The following is a 20,345-nucleotide window of genomic DNA, read 5'->3' as shown; positions in this document are numbered from 1 at the left end:
AGTCAAATGTTGCATTCCAGAGGCCAGTCTGGTCCCATTCATAACCATTGGTTTTATGTTAGGACCGTCTGCCCCACAGCTTTTCCCTACTAGTTCTCCACACCTTCCCCCCAAATGGATGCTGGCCCAAGGCTGAGGATTCTTGAGAGAATACTAATTTGATTCTTTAGCTCTTTGCCAGGAATTCTAGCCAACTTTTCTTTTCTGCAATAGTTTTTGATTCTTAGTTCTGTTTTATTGGCACAGGCTATGGCAGCTAACACTAAATGCTAACTATAGTTCCTAAGCAATTAGTACAACCATTAGCTAATTTAAACCCCTAAGTAACCTGATGAGGAAACTATTGTGATTCCCAGTCTAAATATGTTGACATTAAGACTGAGAGTATTTGAATAGTATGCCCAGTATCACACAGCTAGAAATTGAAGAGCTGGCGTTAAACCTCAGATCTTTCACACTTTTCTTGTGATGCAGTTTATAAATAGAGTGCCTGGCACATAGAAGTAACTCATTATTATTTTCCTATATCTTTCTAAATGAACACACTGGCTAAGTGTGCAAGGAGATGATTTAAACAAATGTAATTGCCAATTAATAGGAGACATCTTTCTAAATTTTTAGAAAAGACATGTGAGATGATCTCAGTGTTTTTTTATAATGAAAGGTGAATTTCAGTTATATACCGTATACCTTATTTTTTTTTTTTTTTTTTTGGAGATGGAGAATACAGGGGATTTTTCTTAAAAAGAATTATTTTGTATTTTTTTAATCATAATTTCTAAGTAACTTAGAATATTGAAGTTTATGAAGAAAAAGGCCTTATTGAAGTCTTGGGCAAATACTGCTGTAAGTGGGAGAGGTCTTTAAAGGAATTTAAGGAATGGTGTTGGAAATATCTCTAGTATGCCAAATATAAACTCTTCAGGGAAGCTGAGATTTAAGTAGTTTTCCTACTTTACAGTATTACTAGTTTTCTGAGTCAGGGAGGGAAAAAGGCAAGTTTCATTTTAAGTTGAAGTGAATGTTATTTCCTATGGGTTAGATTGGAAGAATTTCTCCTTTGGGCATCAGCGTGGCCCACATCACCTCATGCTGCCTTTGGCTGAGACAGCTTTACTGTCTGGTTTCTGGCCACTTGACCTTCCTTCTGAGACTGTGATTCCCCAGAGGTGGTTTAGAATTCTCTCCTGGGAATGAGGAGCCTGTGGACAGCAAAAGGTTTGCTTTTCTTATGACCACGATTACCCTATTTAAATTCCACATCTCAGTGTCTCTGTTGCCTCACCTAATATTTCACAGTGCCTAACAGAAATTATACGTATACTAACCATAAGACTTTGCAGGCTAATTTATATCATTTTGAGCTACTGACTGAAGATATTATTTTTTATAACAAAATGGTGATAGAGTCTTTTATGGGTTCTATGGGGGGAAAAGTCAGGAAGAAAGCTACTTGGGGGATTGCGGTCTATAGCAGTAAGTATAAAGGTCCTAAAGTGTTCCGTCTAAGTAGCCAGTCTACAATACTCGAAACACTAAGCATTAATGGCTGTGGTGTTATGATCTAAGATCAGTGGCAGATTTCCTCCTGCCATTTGCTGCTGTGTCCACTCTGGCTACAGAGGGCACTTCTGTAGTAATCAAAACGGTAGGTTTTGTTATCGTATTAAGTGGCCTGTTCATAAAATACTTATTTTTGTCCAATGTCTAATATGGGCAGCAGATCATTCAAGTGTCTTTTAGTGACTTAGTGTGGATTGCTTATGGAATTAGCCCGAGCTTTACATCATTAAAGTAAAAACTTACATGAGTATTTCCTGCATTGCTTTATTGTTTTGCAAATTTACTTTCCAGCTTAAATGATTATGAAAACAGTCACTCAAAATTAAAGTATTGCTTTTCTATAAGCTCATTTTAAAGTGTCCTAAGCTTTATTGGAGATACTTACATGTGTATTTACATTTATGTAATGTGACACATTGCTTAAAAAGTTGATGACATTGTGAGATTTCTAAGTGCCTTTCAAAAGGCAAATATGAGCTTCTGTATTTTTTCTATTTTCCTCATTTTACAGATGCAACAGCTTGAGAGACAAGTTATTGATGCTGAACGTCAAGCAGAAAAAGCTTTTCAACAGGTAGGGTATAATTTTAGTTAAAAAATGCCTTTTCTGCCTCTACTAATATCAACATTGTTTTGCCCAAAACAGTCCTCAAACTAGTCTTCTGCCCTCCTCTACATAATATCATTTTGACTGTTCATGAGCTTGATCCATAGAGAAATGGAGAATCTCGCTTTATTTTGCCACTTAACTGATTTTCAAAAGGATAAATATACTTCTGTTAGGAAGTTTCATCTTACTTTTGAGAAAATCAAATATTAATTTTATGGTAATCCTAATCAAAATGAAGTTTTGTATATAAATAATATTCAAAGCAGCTTTATTTATAGTAATAAAGAGTTGAAAATAATATGAATGCCATATCATAGAAGAATAAAGGAGTGAACTATATCCACTCCATGAAGCATTAAACAACAATTAAAAATAATATAATAGGTTGGCTGGTGTGGATCAGTGGTTGAGCGTTGACCCAGGAACCAAGAGATTGAGTTTCGATTCCCAGTCAGGGCACGTGCCTGGGTTTCGGACTCGATCCCTAGTAAGGGGTGTGCAGTAGCAGCTGATCAGTGATTCTCTCTCATCATTGATGTTTCTATCTCTCTCTTCCTCCCCCTCTCCCCCTTCCTCTCTCTGAAATAAATAAAAATATATTTTTTTAAAAAACTTTAAAGATAATAATATTACAAAGAATAGATATTACTAATATGGAACAATGCTTAGAATTATATTAGGAAAACTACATACAAAATTTTACAATTAATATGTTAATAGGTGTGGGGAGACAAGTCAAATGCTTGATAAGTCACTTAACCCTTTCTGGGTCTTGCCAATAGCAAAATGAGTGGTTTGGATGAGGCCACCAACCTTAAAGTTTGTCTAATAACTTTAAATCCATAGCTTCACATTTTATGAAAAGATGTCTATCAAATTCAGTCAAGTCAATCATTCAAAATTATTATTCTTCCAAGAAGTTTATATTAAGTTGCTTATCTTTGCTCTAAGTTTATCATGTTTCTGTCCTTCAATTTAATAATAGTATTATCAAATTATGTTTTCACCTAAAAGATTTAATTTCACACAGTGGATTCTTTTAGTGGCCTGACAAGTTTCCAAGGAAACCCAAACTAACCTAATCCTTAGTTTTCTTAAATTAATTATTCTTGAAAAGAAATTTTTTAAACTTTATTATGCCAAATGTCAACCCCTACAAGAGTAGAGAATATAGGTAATGAACACCCAATACCAACTTCAACTGTTAATTAACTCATGGTTACTCTATAACTCCATCCACTTTTCCCTCCTCACCCCCACACCAGGTTATTTTGAAACAAATCCCAGACATCTTATCATTTCACCCATGAGTATTTCAGCAACTAATCTAAAAATGAAGACTTAAAAATCTTAACTACAGTGCCATCATCACATTAAAAAAATTACCAATAATTCTCTAAAACCTCAACTTTAGGTATTGGTAGAAGTACTAGTAGTAATGGTAAGGATCTTTGCTGTGCTTGATTTTTATATTCATTATTACTATTATTATTATTATTAATTTTAGAAAGAGGAAGGGAGAGAGAGAAACATCAATGTGAGAGAAAAACACTGTTCTGTTGTCTCTTGCACGCACCCCAACCAGGGATTGAACTCGCAACCTTGCGGTGTAAGGGACAATGCTCCAACCTACTGAGCCACACCAGCCTGGGATTATATTCTTTAGCTGATAGTAATATCTCCCCTTCAACCTAAGTATTGGTTAAAAAGGCAATAATTAACATTCTACACTAATAAAAGAGAAACAAGCTAATTGACCGTACCTTCGCGACGCCCACCAACCAATCAGGAGTGAGTATGCACATTAACCAAACAAAGATGGTGGGTTAATTTGCATATGCAGGCGCCGAGCAGCCGGGGGTGGGGCGGGATGCAGGCGTTCCACACCACCCCAGCCGCTCAGGGCCTCTGGGTAGCATGGGAAGGCAGAAAGACGGCTCTGGCCAGAGCGAAGGTGGTGCCGGCAGCCAGGGGAAAGAAGGCCCATTCTTGCACGAATCTTGCACAGGCCTCTAGTAAAAGTATAAAAGGTTACTTACAGTCTATGAAAGACTTTTATTTTTATGTCACTCTGTCATTCTACACCAAGGGCTTTGTTTTTTTCTATAGTGGGTCCTGTATGTATGTCCCTGCTTAGCCCCACACCTTGCAGCACACATTTTGTCCGCCTCTCTGGCTTTCATGTCTACCTCCTTGTCTTCTCCTTTCTGACTTTGGCCTTTCCTCACGACATCTCTCTTTACCTCTAATGCCCCTGCCTGTTTCTATATGTCTCTCTATCAGATAGAGATACCTTTCCCTACCCTTTCTTTCTCCTCTTTAACTGCTCATACTATAGGGAAAAAGAAAGAAAGAAATTGAGAATGGCTTTGTTTGCCCTTTCTTAAGTTGAAATACTTTACATATATGGCACATTTATTTAGCTCTGAAAATTAAACTAAACTAAGTACATTTTTTGTGTGACTTTCAGGGTTTTTTTTTTCCTTTGATTCACTGGATCTTAGTAGAAATAAAGAAACCCCATCCCCAATTCAAGGGAAGCAAACCATGGCAGTTTATAGCCATTAGGCTCATCTACTGATTTGATAAGTTAACAGGAAGAATTTCTTATTTGACGTTGTCCTTTGAGGATACCAGGTGTAAAGTTACTTAATTCTTTGTGCTACATTTTTAAGCAATAAAACATCATAGTTGATTATTTTAGACATACTGCCTTAAATCAATTCCCACCCCTAAAAAAGGAGTAAGAATTGCAAATCTCCCAGTTTCTATACAATTTAGCAAAATCTGTATATATTTCTTTTTGTGACAACACTTTAAATTTATTCAGTACCTATTTTTTATACCTCCAATGGAATTTTTTTCTTAAATACTGCATAATGAATCTAAAAGTTAACAGGAAATATAAACAGAGCAGATGAATTCTCATGGACTGATTATAGCACCTTGCTTTGGCCTTCACAAGATTAAGTAAATATTATGAAGTTAGGACAACTGAATCCTTTGCTATCTTTAACAGTTTCCATGGGACTGTGGCCTGTTCGCTGTTTATGTTGCTTAAATTCAGCTTGTCCTTTGTCATTGAGCCATATCCTAAGACTTAAACTGTATTTATATTAACCAAAAAGGAATGTTTCACCACTAAAAGCAGTAGTCAGCTGAAACCAGCTCAACTGGACACTTTTTAGCTTTGACCATTTTTCTTCTTGTTTATTCATGAGTGGCATCACCTGCAAAACCATTAAATACGTGGGCTTTAGGGAAAAAATCACATATTTCCCCAGAGGCTTATTGGCAGTCTTTATACTTAATGCTGTAGAACATTTTTATTGTTACAACTTTTGAAAGCAGTGTGTGCAGTTCAACCCACTACTATTTATGAGTATTCTGTGAGACAGAAAAGCAACAAGTAGCACATTTGGAAGATAATGATCCACAGGATTCATTCCCAAGTACCTGATTAGCTGTGTACTCACATCTACTACACGATTTTATGCTAACCAAAGAGGGGTAAATAATTTCCCCTGTAGAAGTTTGTGTTTTCCTTCTGTCCTGAGTTCAATCACTTGCCTTTGTTTGTGGTTTGTAGGAGCTGGATTTAAAGTTCCCTGTGACCATTCTAACATGTGGGCTAATCTGCCTTTCTGTAGAGTCGGTTCTTAGTATCCAAATCATTTTTGGTTCCTAATAAATGATTACTACTCTGTCATCCCAATCTCCAGGGCCTTGCAAGCATTTCTTTAACAACCAGTTTGAATTCATATATGTTTGTTACTGGCCAATCTCTGAGTAGTTAAAATTTTTATATGGTGCAGATTAAATGAATCAAAAAAGAACCGGGCTATTTTCTGTGGACTTGTGGTAAGATATTTTGAAAGCTGCTTGGTTTTCCTATAAGCCTTTTCTGTAGAACTCTTATTCATTAATTATCAAGGACGACTGATGAATTCTGTGGAACTCGGTCTTAACAGGACCATTTAGCAAGTGGGTTGGCTGGAACTACTTTGTGATCCCTCTCCCTAGGCGACGTTGCCATTTTTGCCAATATTTTCCTTGCCTGGGAAAGTTGTTTATCTGAAAGTACTAATTAATTTATAGAGTTGCACGTGCCAAAGATGCAGCCACGGAGCTCTGACCGTTGCATTCATAAAACGAGAACGCCTTTCAAACTGAACATGTTTTTTCAAGGAAGATGCATAATCCCAAACCAGAGTTTTCCTAGGCAATAACAGGACAGTTTTATGTGGCAGCCCAAGGTCTGTAGGGAGGCTTGCTCTGACTCAATAAAAAGAGACTATAGGTATAGGCCTGGTAATATTTATTTCTATTCTTTTTTAAAAATATATATATATTATTGATTTTTTTACAGAGAGGAAGGGAGAAGGATAGAGAGTTAGAAACATCAATGAGAGAGAAACATTGATCAGCTGCCTCCTGCACACCTCCTACCGGGGATGTGCCCGCAACCAAGGTACATGCCCTTGACCGGAATCGAACCCGGGACCCTTCAGTCCGCAGGCTGACGCTCTATCCACTGAGCCAAACTGGTCAGGGCTTCTATTCTTATTCAGTTATTTTTGGTTTTCTTTAGGCTTATAGGCATGGAAAAATTTCTTTCCTTCTAGGTTCTTTGGCTGATCTACTAATTAAATTGGCGTAAGACAGATTTATAGGATAAAAACCCCAAATTTAATTATTTATGTATGGGAGCCCCATAAAGATATGAGACTCATAGAAATGAACAAAGCAGGTAGCTTTCATACCTTTTAGACGAGAGAACAATAAATTTGTGAAAAATTGACAAAACAAAGGGGGTTGCGCTTCACTAAATTTTTGAAGAAGTAACAAGACTTGTTTATATAGTTTTCTCGGCCCTAAATTTCTTATTCCGATGTTAAGAATGCCTTCTACCCTCCTAATACAGGGAAGGTATCTTTCAAACGGGAGATTTGTTTCCTGCTTTGGGGGAACCAAAGAAGGTCAGAGTGTCCTTGTACTGGCTGTTTCTCAAGTAACTTTAATTCAAATCATCAATATGCCAAAGAGGCATGTTTGGGGGAGATATATTCTGCTCCCCTTTAGGTTATCATCTATTACTGGGTCCCTGGAGCAGATATACCACTTTGGACTTGGACTCTGCTCTTCTCTCTCTGCTTCCACAGCGACAGGATGTCCTGTGCAGAACTGGCTGTACCATCTTCAGATCGACCCTAGATAGTCACTGTCCTCCTCCAGCTATTTTTCATGACAGCGTCTCTAATGTAGACCTGTGTCCTTGACTATTGGTCTGCGGTTTCTGCAGAAAGCCTGCTATGTTATGTTAAAAAAAAGATCTAAACCTTAAGGTAACTTAAAATTGTCTTTTGGATAGTGAAATACATTTTTTATCTTTTTAAAAATCTACTTTTATTTTCATACTTTTCAGCCATGTGGGTGGTATTTAAATAGGACACTTTTGGCATTGGAGTTGAATTTACATTTATATGCTGAACCCACAGATGAAATCTTGTATTCATGGTTAAAAAAACAAAACCAAACTAACCTTAAGATCATCCTTCCAGATGTTAAGTATTTTCAAACATTTAGTAAGGACTGCATGACTTTTTAGAGGTGTTTTTAATAGTTTAAGGTTTTTCATCGTAACTATAACCTTTAATTCCTCAAATGCTTTTGCATATTTATCTTCTTGGCCCCTATAATCTGAAACATTGCTAAAACTACATTCTTACTTATTTGGAGTATATAAATTAAAAGTCTTAATATCGTAGAAATTGCCCAGCACTTCATTTTCTTTCTTACCATCATTAACACTCACACATCCCTTCTATGATTTCATATGCTCAAATGTGTTTTGCAAAAGATATAAGCAGAGCCAATATATTTTAGATATTAAACTTGAGGCACCACTGTACCCCCAGACACACTCTTTTCTCTTGTTCTTTTTTTCCCCATTACCCTTATCATCTTGTGCAACATACTGTATAATTTTTACACCTTTATTATACTTGTGATCTCTCTGACCCAGTAGACTTTAATTTCAATTCAGGCAAAGTCTTTAGGTCCGTTTTATTCACTGATGTCTACCCAGGTCCTAGAACAGGCCTGGCAGAAGCAGGTATTCACTGAATATTTGTTAAATTAGTGAATCAGTAAGCCTCACTTGACATACTCTCCTACCTATATCTTGACACTCATTTTTTAAAATATTTTTTATGATTCCATCAGTGGACCTTAAGGTTCTTTTGATTTCCTTTTGCTTTCCATTATGTGTGTGTGTGTGTGTGTGTGTGTGTGTGTTTTCTCATCTAAGTTTAATTTTCCCCTCAAAATGTGTTATTATGCTAGGCCATCCAATTAGAGTCTTTACCTCACCACTCACCTTCTTTTCTTTATATTCCTTTAAACTTTGTTTAAAATATGAAAAAGTTAGGGCTGGAAACTTCCTGATTCTATACTCTTATGAAATGCATTGCATATTATTATTGTTCTACTAAACATGTACATTACTTTATATGATAGCAATATTCTGAAAATCTCTAACATACCCTTTTGTACCTCAGAGTTAACACCACTTGGCAAAGTAGTCTTCACACTTGATAATTGTTATATATACACGATATATTAAAATGTGCTGTGCAGTATTTTCCTTTTATGATTATACCTTTTAGGAACTTATTTAATGTTAAAGTAGAATTCTAAATTTAATACTATGATAAATTAAGTTCATGCCTGATTTTATTATTTATCTTCTGAACTTAGGTACAAGTTATGGAAGAGAAATTAAAAGCAGCTAATATTCAAACCAGTGAATCAGAGACAAGATTATATAAAAAGTGTCAAGATCTGGAGACCCTGATACAAGAAAAAGATGACATCATACAAAACTTGGAACTGCAACTTGAAGAGCAGGTTAGGAAGAATTTGATCATTAAACAGTTCTAAATCTATGCATTCACAAAGATTAAAGAGACAGAGCTTGAACTTCTAAATTTTGGTCAGAAATCTTACTCATTTGGTCAATCCATAGAATTGCATCACATTTATTGGTGAGAGGTGAAAGTAAAATGGCATTCACCTTTAAGTCTGGGGTAATTCTGAGACACTTTTTGTATGTGACAATGCTCCTAACTATAAACGTTTGAGTGTAATGTTTAAGTTGAAAACACTTGGTTATCAGCAGGCATTTAATGTTTCAAATAAATCTTTGTTTTAGATGGTTTAGGGTGTTGGGAATGTTGATGGATCATTATATTTTAAATATATGTTTGTGGCTAATCTGCTTAGAAATGTGCATACTGCTTATAAACCACTTTATTGAGATCAAGTATTATATTTAGTTCATTTTAAAAGTTTATTAGCAAAACAAAATTGCATTAGGATTATTTAGCATCATTTAAATATGACCACTATGAAATTGTTAAATATGTTAAATTACTTATTTTCAGCTTTTTTTTTTTCATTTCTGTGGGGATTGGTATTTTATTGGGCCAGTGGTTTTCAGCCTTCACCACCCCTGTTCCCACCAACTGTAATTTATACGATAGTCACATTCTCAGTAGTTTTGTGACCATAACTAGTTTTTAAGGTTGGTAAATGTAAGCTAGCGCTTTTTGATCTTCATTTTTTCTGGATCTTTAAAAACTAGTAGTGTTTGAGGGGAAAACAAAGCCATGCCCCAGAGGATATTCTCTTCTCCCTTACCTGGTTAACCACCCGCCCCCCCCTCAATTGTTGTAAACCCTAGACCATTCTGAGAAATGGTTTCTTTTGTTGAAAAGTTCAGTGGATGGATTTCAGAATATTATCTTTCAGAGAAAGAGAATAGCAGTTGTTAAAACTAGTAATATTTGCATATGCCATTATGGTTTATTATTTTATCTGCTGGACAATTATCATTTTTTACTCTATTTGGTAATTTGAAGGTAGAAGTATTAACTTGGAAACAGGTTTTAAGTGGATTTGCCTTTTTCTATGTATGATAGAACATTTTTAGACCTGTGAACTTATATTTGAACTAAACAAACTGTTAATGTTATTTCAGAAACAAATAAGGATACAAGAAGCTAAAATAATAGAAGAGAAAGCAGCTAAGATCAAAGAATGGGTAACACTTAAGTTAAATGAGGTACTTACTGTTATATTTTGCCTTTTCTGTACCTGTTACTTCTTTTAAATAGATAAGTTATCAGAATATATGATCAATCTCCGTGAAACAAAATTCTGATCAGTTGGTTTGGCTGCTGTCTTTCAGTAAATGTGAGATAGGGAGCTTTCATTTTGATGTTCAATATATTTCTAAAATGAAAAATATTGATAGGCATGGTAATCAGTATAAGTAGCCTCATTCTAATTAGTACTTTTTAAACTATTTCATTAATTTTAAATAATTATAGAGCATGTGAATGTCATAAAATTGTGTTCAGTATCTAAGAAGTACACATTATTTAGCTTATATGGCAGATTAAATGCTAAAATAATTTGGTTTAAATTAATTTTACAGTGTAAAGGCATAGGGGTTGAAAGCACTTAAAACTCTTAGTTTTAGAAAAGGTTAATATTGAAGCCATAATTATGTAGATTGATAACTTATGCTGATAAATCTATCTGATATTTGCTTATCATTTCTTTTGTATTTTGCTTATGTGTAATTAGGTATTAACATTTTCTAAATATTATAACTTACTAGTATATTTTAGAAATATATAAAAAATGTATTTTTATATAAAATATAAAAGAATACCATATGTCCTTTTAGCTGGAATTGGAGAATCAGAATCTTCGTTTGATCAACCAAAACCAAACCGAAGAGATAAGAACAATACAGTCAAAACTACAAGGTATGAGTACTTTGACTAAAATAACTCAATTGATTTTATTTGGTTATATACAATTTTACTATTGAGCACTTGAAATATGACTGGCACTACTAAGGAACTGAATTTGACATTTTATTTAATTTGAATTGATTTATATTTAAATAACCATATGTCCATATTAGAAAACACAGGTAGATAGTAGCAAGTAACACAAAAGAGATAATACTAATTTCAACGTTTATTTTCAGATATGTTTGCTTAAAAAAAATTTAGTCGCTCTGGCCTGTCTTTCTCAGTAGTTAGAGCACCGGCTTGTGCATTGAAGGGTCTTGGGTTCGATTCCTGGTCAAGGGCATGTACCTGGGTTGCAGAGTGGGAGGCAACCAATTGATGTGTCTCTCTCACATCGATGTTCCCCCTCCCTCCCTCCCTTCCACTCTCTAAAAATCAATGGTGATTAATTTAACTGTCAGCCTTTCTCCCTTTCCCTGAGGTCAGATGTAGAGGGTGAAGAGTGAGACTGAAATTTCCAACCCTCTAATCACTTGGTTGTTTCCCCTGGCAACCAGGCCTCATCACTAATCATCAGGGAAATGCAAAACGACAATGAGATCACACCACATACCTGTCAGAATGACTATTATCAAAAAGACAAGAAATAACTAGGTGTTAGCAAGGATGTGGACAAAAGGGGACCCTTGTACACTGTTAGTGGTAATGTAAATTGGTTTAGCTACCATGGAAAGGAGTATGGAGATTTCAAAAAATTAAAAATAGAACTACCATATATGATTCAGCAATTCTACTTCTGGGCATTTATCCGAAGAAAATGAAAACACTAATTCAAAAAGATATGTGCACCCCATGTTCATTGCAGCATTTTTACAATAGCCAAGATATGGAAACAATTTAAGTGTCTATCAATGGGTGAATGGATAAAGAAGCCAAGATATATATATTATGTATGTGGAATATTACTCAACCATAAAAAGAATGAAATCTTGGCATTTGCAACAACATGGATGAACTCGAGGGCCTTATGCTAAGTTAAATAAGTAAAAAAAGACAAATACCTTGTGGTCTTTTATATGTGGAATCTAAAAATAAATAAAATTGGAAAACCAAGCTCATTGACACAGAGAACAAATTGGCGGTTGCCAGAAGTGAGGGATGGGTGGTGGGAGAAATAGGTGAAGTTGTTGTTGTTTTTTTTAGTTTGAATAAATTGAATAATAAAAGAAAAAAAGATGACCCTTAGGATTTTCAGGCTTTTACTCTGGCATAAGGAGTGAGTTGTCCACGTTTTTATGTGCTTTGGTTCTGTGTTTAACAAGCTGTTGTGAAAAATTCAGGTCTTGATTTTGATTAATGACCTTGCAGAAGTTCAAGGGAAGAAGTCCTCCAGTGTTTCCGCACCAAAGCTTTCGGAAGGCCAGCGCCTGAGCAGTTTGACCTTCGGGTGCTTTCTGTCCCGAGCGAGGAGTCCTCCTCAAGTAGTGAAATCTGAGGAAATGAGCAAGATACCGTCTAAAGAAGCTGAGTTCACGGGAGGGAAAGACGTAGAAGGTAGTTATGAACTAGCAGAATTTGCTTTGACATTTTTTAAAAGGGAAAAGTTCTTATATAGCTTAATTTTCCTTTTTTAATTTTTTCATCACTCAAAAGGGTAAATATACAAAATCTATCTGAATGATTCATCCTAGTTTCCTTATTTTTTTTCTTGACAGGTTCATGTCTTATGAGAACACTTTTAAAGAGCAGTTCAGCATTTGAATGTGTATCTAGCTATGGTGTTTTTTGTTTTTTTTTGAGAGAGAGTCTTTGCCAGTGAGGCAGAGGAGAAACTGATTTTCCCCTCTTGGTACTTCTTCCTGCAGTAGGAAGCAGTGATATTTAAAATTACAAAAGGTTTACAGCCCAGCGGGCATGGCCCAGTGGTAGAGCATTGACCTATGGACTGGGAGGTCACGGTTCGATTCCTGGTGAGGACACATGCCCGGGTTGTGGGCTGTATCTCAGTGTGGGGCATGCAGGAGGCAGCCCATCAGTGATTCTCTCTAATCATTGATGTTTCTATCTCTCTCTCCCCCTCCTTTCCTCTCTCTGAAATCAATAAAAGATATATATATATATGTATTTTAAAAAGGTTCACAGTTGTACCTACATGGTACTTGTTTCAGCTTAGAGTTTCAGATTAGAACTATGAACTTTCTGTTCATTATTTATTTTAAATATTTAAAAATTTATTTTAAATATGTAAATATTTAAAAATTGTCATAATATTAAATATGACATTGCAAATTTTTAAAGAAAAAGAGCATCAGGGGACAATTTTTGTAACTGCTTTGATTTTCCCTTTATTGCTTCAAACAGAAAAATATTTGCTTAGATGTTGAAACCCTGAACCTTTGTGCAGATTTATATTGTTCTTTTCGTCTTAAAGCCCCTCTAAATTTTGCTTTGTGGTGCAGCTGCTGGCTTTGCACCTAGGATGACTTTTCCCAGGTATTTCAGGGAGACTTGAATTTGCATCTTCTCTATTTTCAGTTCCCACTTTGCTTCCCCCAAAGGAGAAAAATTATAGCCCTAAAAGTCTATGCTTGGTTATGAAATTCTGAAAACTACCTGATGTTTTTTCAGTTAGAAGGCTCCTTTGCTACTCACTTTTATGCCATTACTTGCATTTTTGTTATTGTTGTTTGTTGAGAAGGCTGCCTGTACTGAAACTGTGGTTCATTTGCAAAGTGATTTAACAAAGTGCCTGATACCAAATTGCAGAGTTTATTTGTTCAGCCTCTATATCCTTAGTTATAAAGGTCATACCTGTGTTTCTGTTTTCTAAGTTTATTTTGTACTCTTTGATCTAAAATTTTAGTTCGCTGTTTCTGAAGCCAGTGGTTTATTCTGTTAATTATGTTATAAACAAAATAAGCCATATCTAAAGACATTGTAGAAGAGTGTAATTCTTATAATAAAAACACATTTTGAAGTTATGATTAAACCAGAAGTAGAGGGAGGAAAGCCTTTCTCTGTTTATGTTTTCTTCATGGTTTTGCATATTTCATGTATTGAAGTTTGGAAACCAAGTTTGTTATTTAAACTATATTATGTTTAAATTTACTTAGGATGATTTTGAAATATAATTGAAAGAGGGTTGTCATTCTCTTTGCTTCTAAAATCGATTTAACAGTATCATTTCTTAGTGGCTGCTTTCTTTGATAGGCAGTGTTGCCCTATTTCACGTTTTGCTTCTTTATTTCTCCTTAGACTATTGTCAGTTTTCCCCGCAGCATGTTTATTTGTAAAAGCAGTTTCATTTTGATACTATGCTATTGAAGTGTTAGGGCTCCATGTTTTATATAAGGCTTATCGTTTCCAAACTTGGGTTTAAAAAAGTCATACAACTAGCCCTGGCCGATTTGGCTCAGTGGATAGAGCATCAGCCTGTGGACTCAAGGGTCCCAGGTTTGATTCCGGTCAAGGGCATGTACCTTGGTTGCGGGCACATCCCCAGTGGGGAGTGTGCAGGAGGCAGCTGATAGATGTTTCTAACTCTCTATCCTTCTCCCTTTCTCTCTGTAAAAAATCAATAATATATATATATATATATATATATATATATATATATATATAGTCATACAACTAAAAAAGAATAATGTAAATTAACTTTATTCTTATGAAAACTCCAGTTTTTACAATGTAGTTACATAAAGCTAAATGCACAGAAAGATTATATTATTAAAGGCAAACATGCCAATACGATATATGCTTTTCTAGAAATGGAAATTCCAGAAAAGTCTGTCGATAACCGCATTCAAGAAAACAACCGAGGTCAGAGAACTTTGCGTCAAACGCCTTGTGGCTCAGAACAGAATCGGAAATCAAGAACAAGCTTCACTACAGAGGGCGGCATATCCCAGAATTCTGGGGCTCCCGGGAGTGACTGGAGTTCCGATGAAGAAGACGGGAGCAAAGGAAGATCCAAGTCCAGGTACACGTCCACCCTTTCCAGCCACACGTCAGAGGAAGGGGTCCAGTGTAGCAGGATGGGCAGTGAGACCTATCTGACAGCGTCCGATGACAGCAGTTCTATATTTGAAGAAGAGACTTTCGGCATAAAGAGACCAGAACACAAGAAGCTGTATTCTTGGCAGCAGGAAGCACAGTGGAAAGCTCAGAATAGTCTTGGAAAGGGAAATCCTGAGTCAAGTAAAAAGGAGCACGATAGTTCCTCAGATGAACTGAATAAAAAATTTCAGTCTCAGAGGCTAGATTATTCATCGTCATCGAGTGAGGCCAACACCCCAAGCCCTATTTTGACCCCAGCGTTGACTCCAAAGCATCCTAACCTACTGCCTGGAAAAGGAACCCAATTAGTGCCTTCATCCAACCTGCCACCCCCTAAGTTAAGGATTCCTAATGTTTTCAGTATAAGTGTAGCACTGGCCAAAAGGCACCTAAGCCAGCCACAGTTAAGTTCCGATAGGATGTTTGGTACAAACAGAAATGCTATAAGCATGATCCGGCCGCTGAGACCCCAGGAAACAGATCTGGATCTGGTGGATGGCGACAGTACAGAAGTTTTAGAGAACATGGACACCAGTTGTGACGATGGATTGTTTTCCTATGACTCCCTGGAGTCCCCGTGTTCAGATGACCAGGAAAGCTGTGACTCAGCAAAGAAGGCGGCGTGCAGCAAACCTCCGACTCCTCCCCTGCACCGTTTTCCCTCCTGGGTAAATTGTATTGCTGTGTGTAACACACGCACACTATTTTTTTTTTCTTAACACTCATTTTCAGGTTTGACTTCTTTTCCTGTTTCTTTTCAAATCTACCTATGTTCTGATCATTCCCTGTTTTCAGAGCAGAATTTCCCCTACTCTTTCTCACTGAGTTCTGAGTCAATGAGAAGTAAGACAAGGGTAAGACAGAAGGGAGAACAAAATATTACCTTTATTCTGATTAAACTGATTTTAGAGAATTGGTGGGCAGATGAGCTTTCTAATACCGGACCTTGGAGCTAGCTGATTGATTCACCGCTGTTGCTGGACCCCCTATAGGCTGCAGCCAGTGAGGCCTGCCCCTCGGAAACTTACAGCCTAGAGCAAGAACAAATGGTTGTTCTGAAGAGAAAGGAGAGAGGAAGGTGCTGGACTCTGCATGTCCAGTTTCTCCTTCTAAGCTTACCAATCACATTAAACCACTCCTCCTCCTTGGGGAGGGGAGAGTGAATAGTTGGGAAGAGATCAGGAGTGTTGAATTACTGGAGCTCCCTCCACATTTAAGAAAACATCTGAGGTGGAGAAGAAAGGTTCCTTTTTAACTGTATAATACTTGTGGGTGAATTCTCAACCAGGACGCTTCACTCTTATTGGCCATCAGTTTTTGAAGTTAATTATTTAATTGATTGGCTTTAAGAGGAATTTAATTTTACTCTTTATGAACTTATAAATCCATTCCTTTAACCAAAAGCATCTTCCTAAATATCCAGAATAGATTGAAATTCTTCCACTGAAACACTGACAATTAATACAATAATTAACCCATCAATTACATGATTTCTTAGGAATTGCTAGATTTAAAAATTCTTCCTATATTTGAAACAAAGTGAGATGATCTGTTCTGTAGATTTAAGTTTTTCTTCCCATTTTGACATAATTTAACCTGTGGCCTCAACAGAAACACCTGGGTTGCAGGAATTTTGGGTTTTTGGAGTCACGTTCTGTTATTTTTTTTATTTAGTGAGAAATGCAGTTTTTAGCAAATTAAGGTGACTGTGTTTCCTAATATAAATTCAGACCTTGAGCTGTATATGCTCTTATTTACTTTCAGAAGAACCTTTCATTGTCCATATGAAACCACCTGCAGTTTATTACTAAATTCTGGACAGCAAAAAAAAAAGGGGGGGGGGGATGTTATTGGCATGAGAATCTCTGGAATTCCAAATATGTTACCCTTTAGGCAGTGTGCTTTTCTTATTATGTTGAGATTTCCAGAGATTTAGGTTAGGCTTTCAAGTTTGTTTTAGTTGGCAAACCATTTTACTTTTTTTTTTTTTTTTTTTTTTTTTTTGCCTTTCTTGCTTTTCCTTGGCTGCTGAAACTTTTCAGTCCTGAAAAAGTACTATTGTTTTTCACAAACCCTTAGGCAGACTGGCCAAGTTTGAGATTTTATTTTTGTTTATTGGTATTTTCAGGTTTTACAAAAAAGAGATGTATTCCAATTACCTCAATTTATCAGAGTTTATTTTAAGGATTTTTTTAAGAGTTTAAGACATAGCCCATCCTTATTGAACTTGACTATCATTTAAAATTCAGTAATCACTCTAGGGGGACAACATGTGATGATTGAACAGTACCTCTGATACTCAACTGCTTAGAAACTGGTGACATCATTGCCCCTGGTCCAGTGGCTCACTTGTCCTCTCCTGTCTACAGCGTGTCTGCTTCTCTCACCACTACTAACTACTCCTTTTCACTCTCCCATGACTTCTCACTGCCTCACATCTCCTGCTTACTATCTTATCCTATATAATAAAAGGCTAATATGCAAATTGTCCCTTCAACCAGGAGTTCCACCGGAAGTTTGACCAGGGGGCAGGCCAGCCCACCAACCACCCGCGGCCTCTCCCCCATCCGGCCCTGCTCCCAGTAACGCCCCCCCCCCCGACCATGATTGGGGATTGGGCCTGCTGGCCAACCTCTCGTGTCCCCTACCCCCTGCTGGCCCAGTCCGATTGCCCCGATCAAGGCGGGCCAGCCGGACCCCACCTATGCACAAATTCATGCACCAGGCCTCTAGTTTTTATCTACCAGTATCTTTCTGTTCTGCCAACTCTACCCACAATCACACTCTCAAAGAAACTGCGTCTGAGTCATTCAGTCAGCCACCCTTCAATCCAAAGTGTCTCAGACAGTTAGAGATTCTCATGCCCGTGACCTCACAGGCCCCTGGCTAGCACAGTCCCGAACAGGACTGCCTTAGGTGCCTACTGTGCTATGGTCCAGACAACTGTGTCCAGATTAGAGTCCCTTTTCTCACAGTGGGCAGGGTTAATAACCTTCTTAGTACCCATTTCAGAGCTATCTGGAATGAAAAAGAGAAAGCAAAATAACCTACTTTTGGAAGAAGATATTATACACTCCATTACAATTCTCACATTTACTATTTGACCTTAGGTGTTTCTTCTACTTCATTGAAATATGAAGGTAATAACACTTAATGCTACTCTGTGATTTCTGATTTAAAGTTTTTTCTTTTTTCTTCAACCATGTTCTAGAATGGTTGAATATTAAAGGCAATATTTATGTGTGGTCAATGATTATGAATGAATTCTGGCTTCATGTTACAACTATTCAAGGTTTTCCATTTTTTGTTTTTGTTTTTAACCATATTCTAGAATGGTAGGCTATTAGAGGTAGTGCTCATGTATAGTCAGTGATTGATTGTGAGTAAGCTTTCTATTACTTTTTTCCTATCCTCAAAAGAATTTACAATACCGAGCAAAAATTTGGGAACAAAGATAAATAATGGAATTATTAATGGATGGAAAAAACCTCTGCAGTGCTATTCACAGTGGCATATTTTAGTTGGCAATGGTGACAGTTTTATAATAATGCTGTACTCTAATGAATATTAAATGAAAAACATGTGTATTGAAAGTAATCATTTCTTTGCTTTAAATATTCAGTTTAAACTTCTCTTTTACATTAGGAAAGCAGAATTTATGCTGTGGCCAAATCAGGCATTCGAATGTCTGAGGCCTTCAATGTGGAGAATGTCAATAAAAGTAAGTAATTTTGCATGCTATCACATGAATGAACCTTGAGGACATTACGCTAAGTGAAATAAGCAGTCACAAAATGACAAATACTGTATGATTCCACTTATATGAGGTATCTAAAGTAGTCAGATTCATAGAAACAGAAAGTAGAATACTGGTTATTGGGAGTTGGGGGAAGGAAAGGGAGAATAGTTGTTTAATGGGTATAGAATTTCAGATTTGTAAGGTAATTTTATCAAGATCAGATTCATAACAATGTTAATATACTTAACATTAACTGAATTGTACAATTAAAAATTGTTAAAATGGTAAATTTTATGTTATACTTTTTTTACTACAATAAAAAATGTTAAAAAATAAAAATAAGTGATTTTGTACTGCTGTTTCACTAACCAAGAAATTCCTAAATGTCTAAATAATAAAATAATAGAGTTATTTCACATTTCAGAAAATGATTTCTAGGATTGCTGATTTATGTTTTAAAATTCAGTATAGGGGCACATGAACATACAGTTCTCATGTACAGAGTACCTCATTATGTTTTTATCTGAAAAAGGCTAAAGCAAAGAAACTGTGGAGTTTCAGCTGTTTAAAGGAAAAATATTGGTCTCTATGTTCTCTTTTTCCAGAGTTTAAAACGCATTTCTCTCTTTTCCTCCCTCCCTCCCTCCCTCCCTCCCTTCCTCCCTCCCTCCCTTCTTCCTTCTTTTGCTCCCTCCCCCTCCCTCCCCCTCTCCCTCCCTCCCCTCTCCCTCCCTCCCTCCCTCCCTCCCTCCTTCTCTGTCTCTTTCTTTCATCAAAAATTTATTATAGAGCCCTGACCGGTTTGGCTCAGTGGATAGAGCATTGGCCTGCAGACTGAAAGGTCCCAGGTTCGATTCCTGTCAAGGGCATGTACCTTGGTTGCGGGCACATCCCCAGTAGGAGGTGTGCAGGAGGCAGCTGATCGGTGTTTCTCTCTCATCGATGTTTCTAACTCTCTATCCCTCTCTCTTCCTCTATGTAAAAAAATCAAAATATATTATAAAAAATTTTATTATAGAGGCAACACATGCCAATTATATAAAAATAAAATCACAAAAACCTGTCTGGAATAAAAAGAGAAATTTTCCTGTGGTTCCTTCTACCTATCCTACCACTAATCCATATCTCAGAGATAACCACTGATACTCTATTTCTTTCCAACTATCTCATGTTCTTACATTTAGGAAATTGTATTCTAACCTTTCAACATGAGGTTCACCTCATAAAGGCCTAAGAATGATAATGTTTTAATACCATGTCAGTAATAATCAGAGAATATCTTCATAGGCTACTGCTCACTGAACCAGTCAGCAGATGTTTGTACTTATTTCTGCCCAGACTGAGCTGGATGGAGATGCCATAGAAGTAAAAGCCATGATCCTTGCTCTCAAAGAGCTTACAGTCTAGTTGGGGAACCAGTACACATCTATATATATAAAAGCCTAAACGACTGTTACAACCGAATGACTGGAACGACCGGTCGACCAGTCACTATGATGTGCACTGACCACCAGGGGGCAGACACTTAACACAGGAGCTGCCCCCTGGT

At 36.6% G+C, this 20,345-nt stretch overlaps 1 protein-coding gene across 1 annotated transcript in view; it reads left to right on the top strand.

The window, feature by feature from the left end:
* PLEKHH2 (pleckstrin homology, MyTH4 and FERM domain containing H2) overlaps window positions 1-20,345 on the top strand; it is a 71,758-nt gene that overhangs the window by 9,733 nt on the left and 41,680 nt on the right. The window contains exons 3-9 of the mRNA XM_080684778.1: window positions 2,075-2,137; window positions 8,933-9,082; window positions 10,215-10,298; window positions 10,929-11,010; window positions 12,370-12,555; window positions 14,767-15,725; window positions 18,703-18,778. Coding sequence (XP_080540904.1) covers window positions 2,075-2,137; window positions 8,933-9,082; window positions 10,215-10,298; window positions 10,929-11,010; window positions 12,370-12,555; window positions 14,767-15,725; window positions 18,703-18,778 — 1,600 coding nt within the window. The remainder of the gene's footprint in view (window positions 1-2,074; window positions 2,138-8,932; window positions 9,083-10,214; window positions 10,299-10,928; window positions 11,011-12,369; window positions 12,556-14,766; window positions 15,726-18,702; window positions 18,779-20,345) is intronic.

This window comes from Plecotus auritus, assembly GCF_963455305.1.
Source record: "Plecotus auritus genome assembly, chromosome: 8".
NCBI lineage: Eukaryota > Metazoa > Chordata > Mammalia > Chiroptera > Vespertilionidae > Plecotus > Plecotus auritus.
Note: the sequence above shows the minus strand (reverse complement) of the source record. Positions and strands in the feature narration are given on the sequence as shown.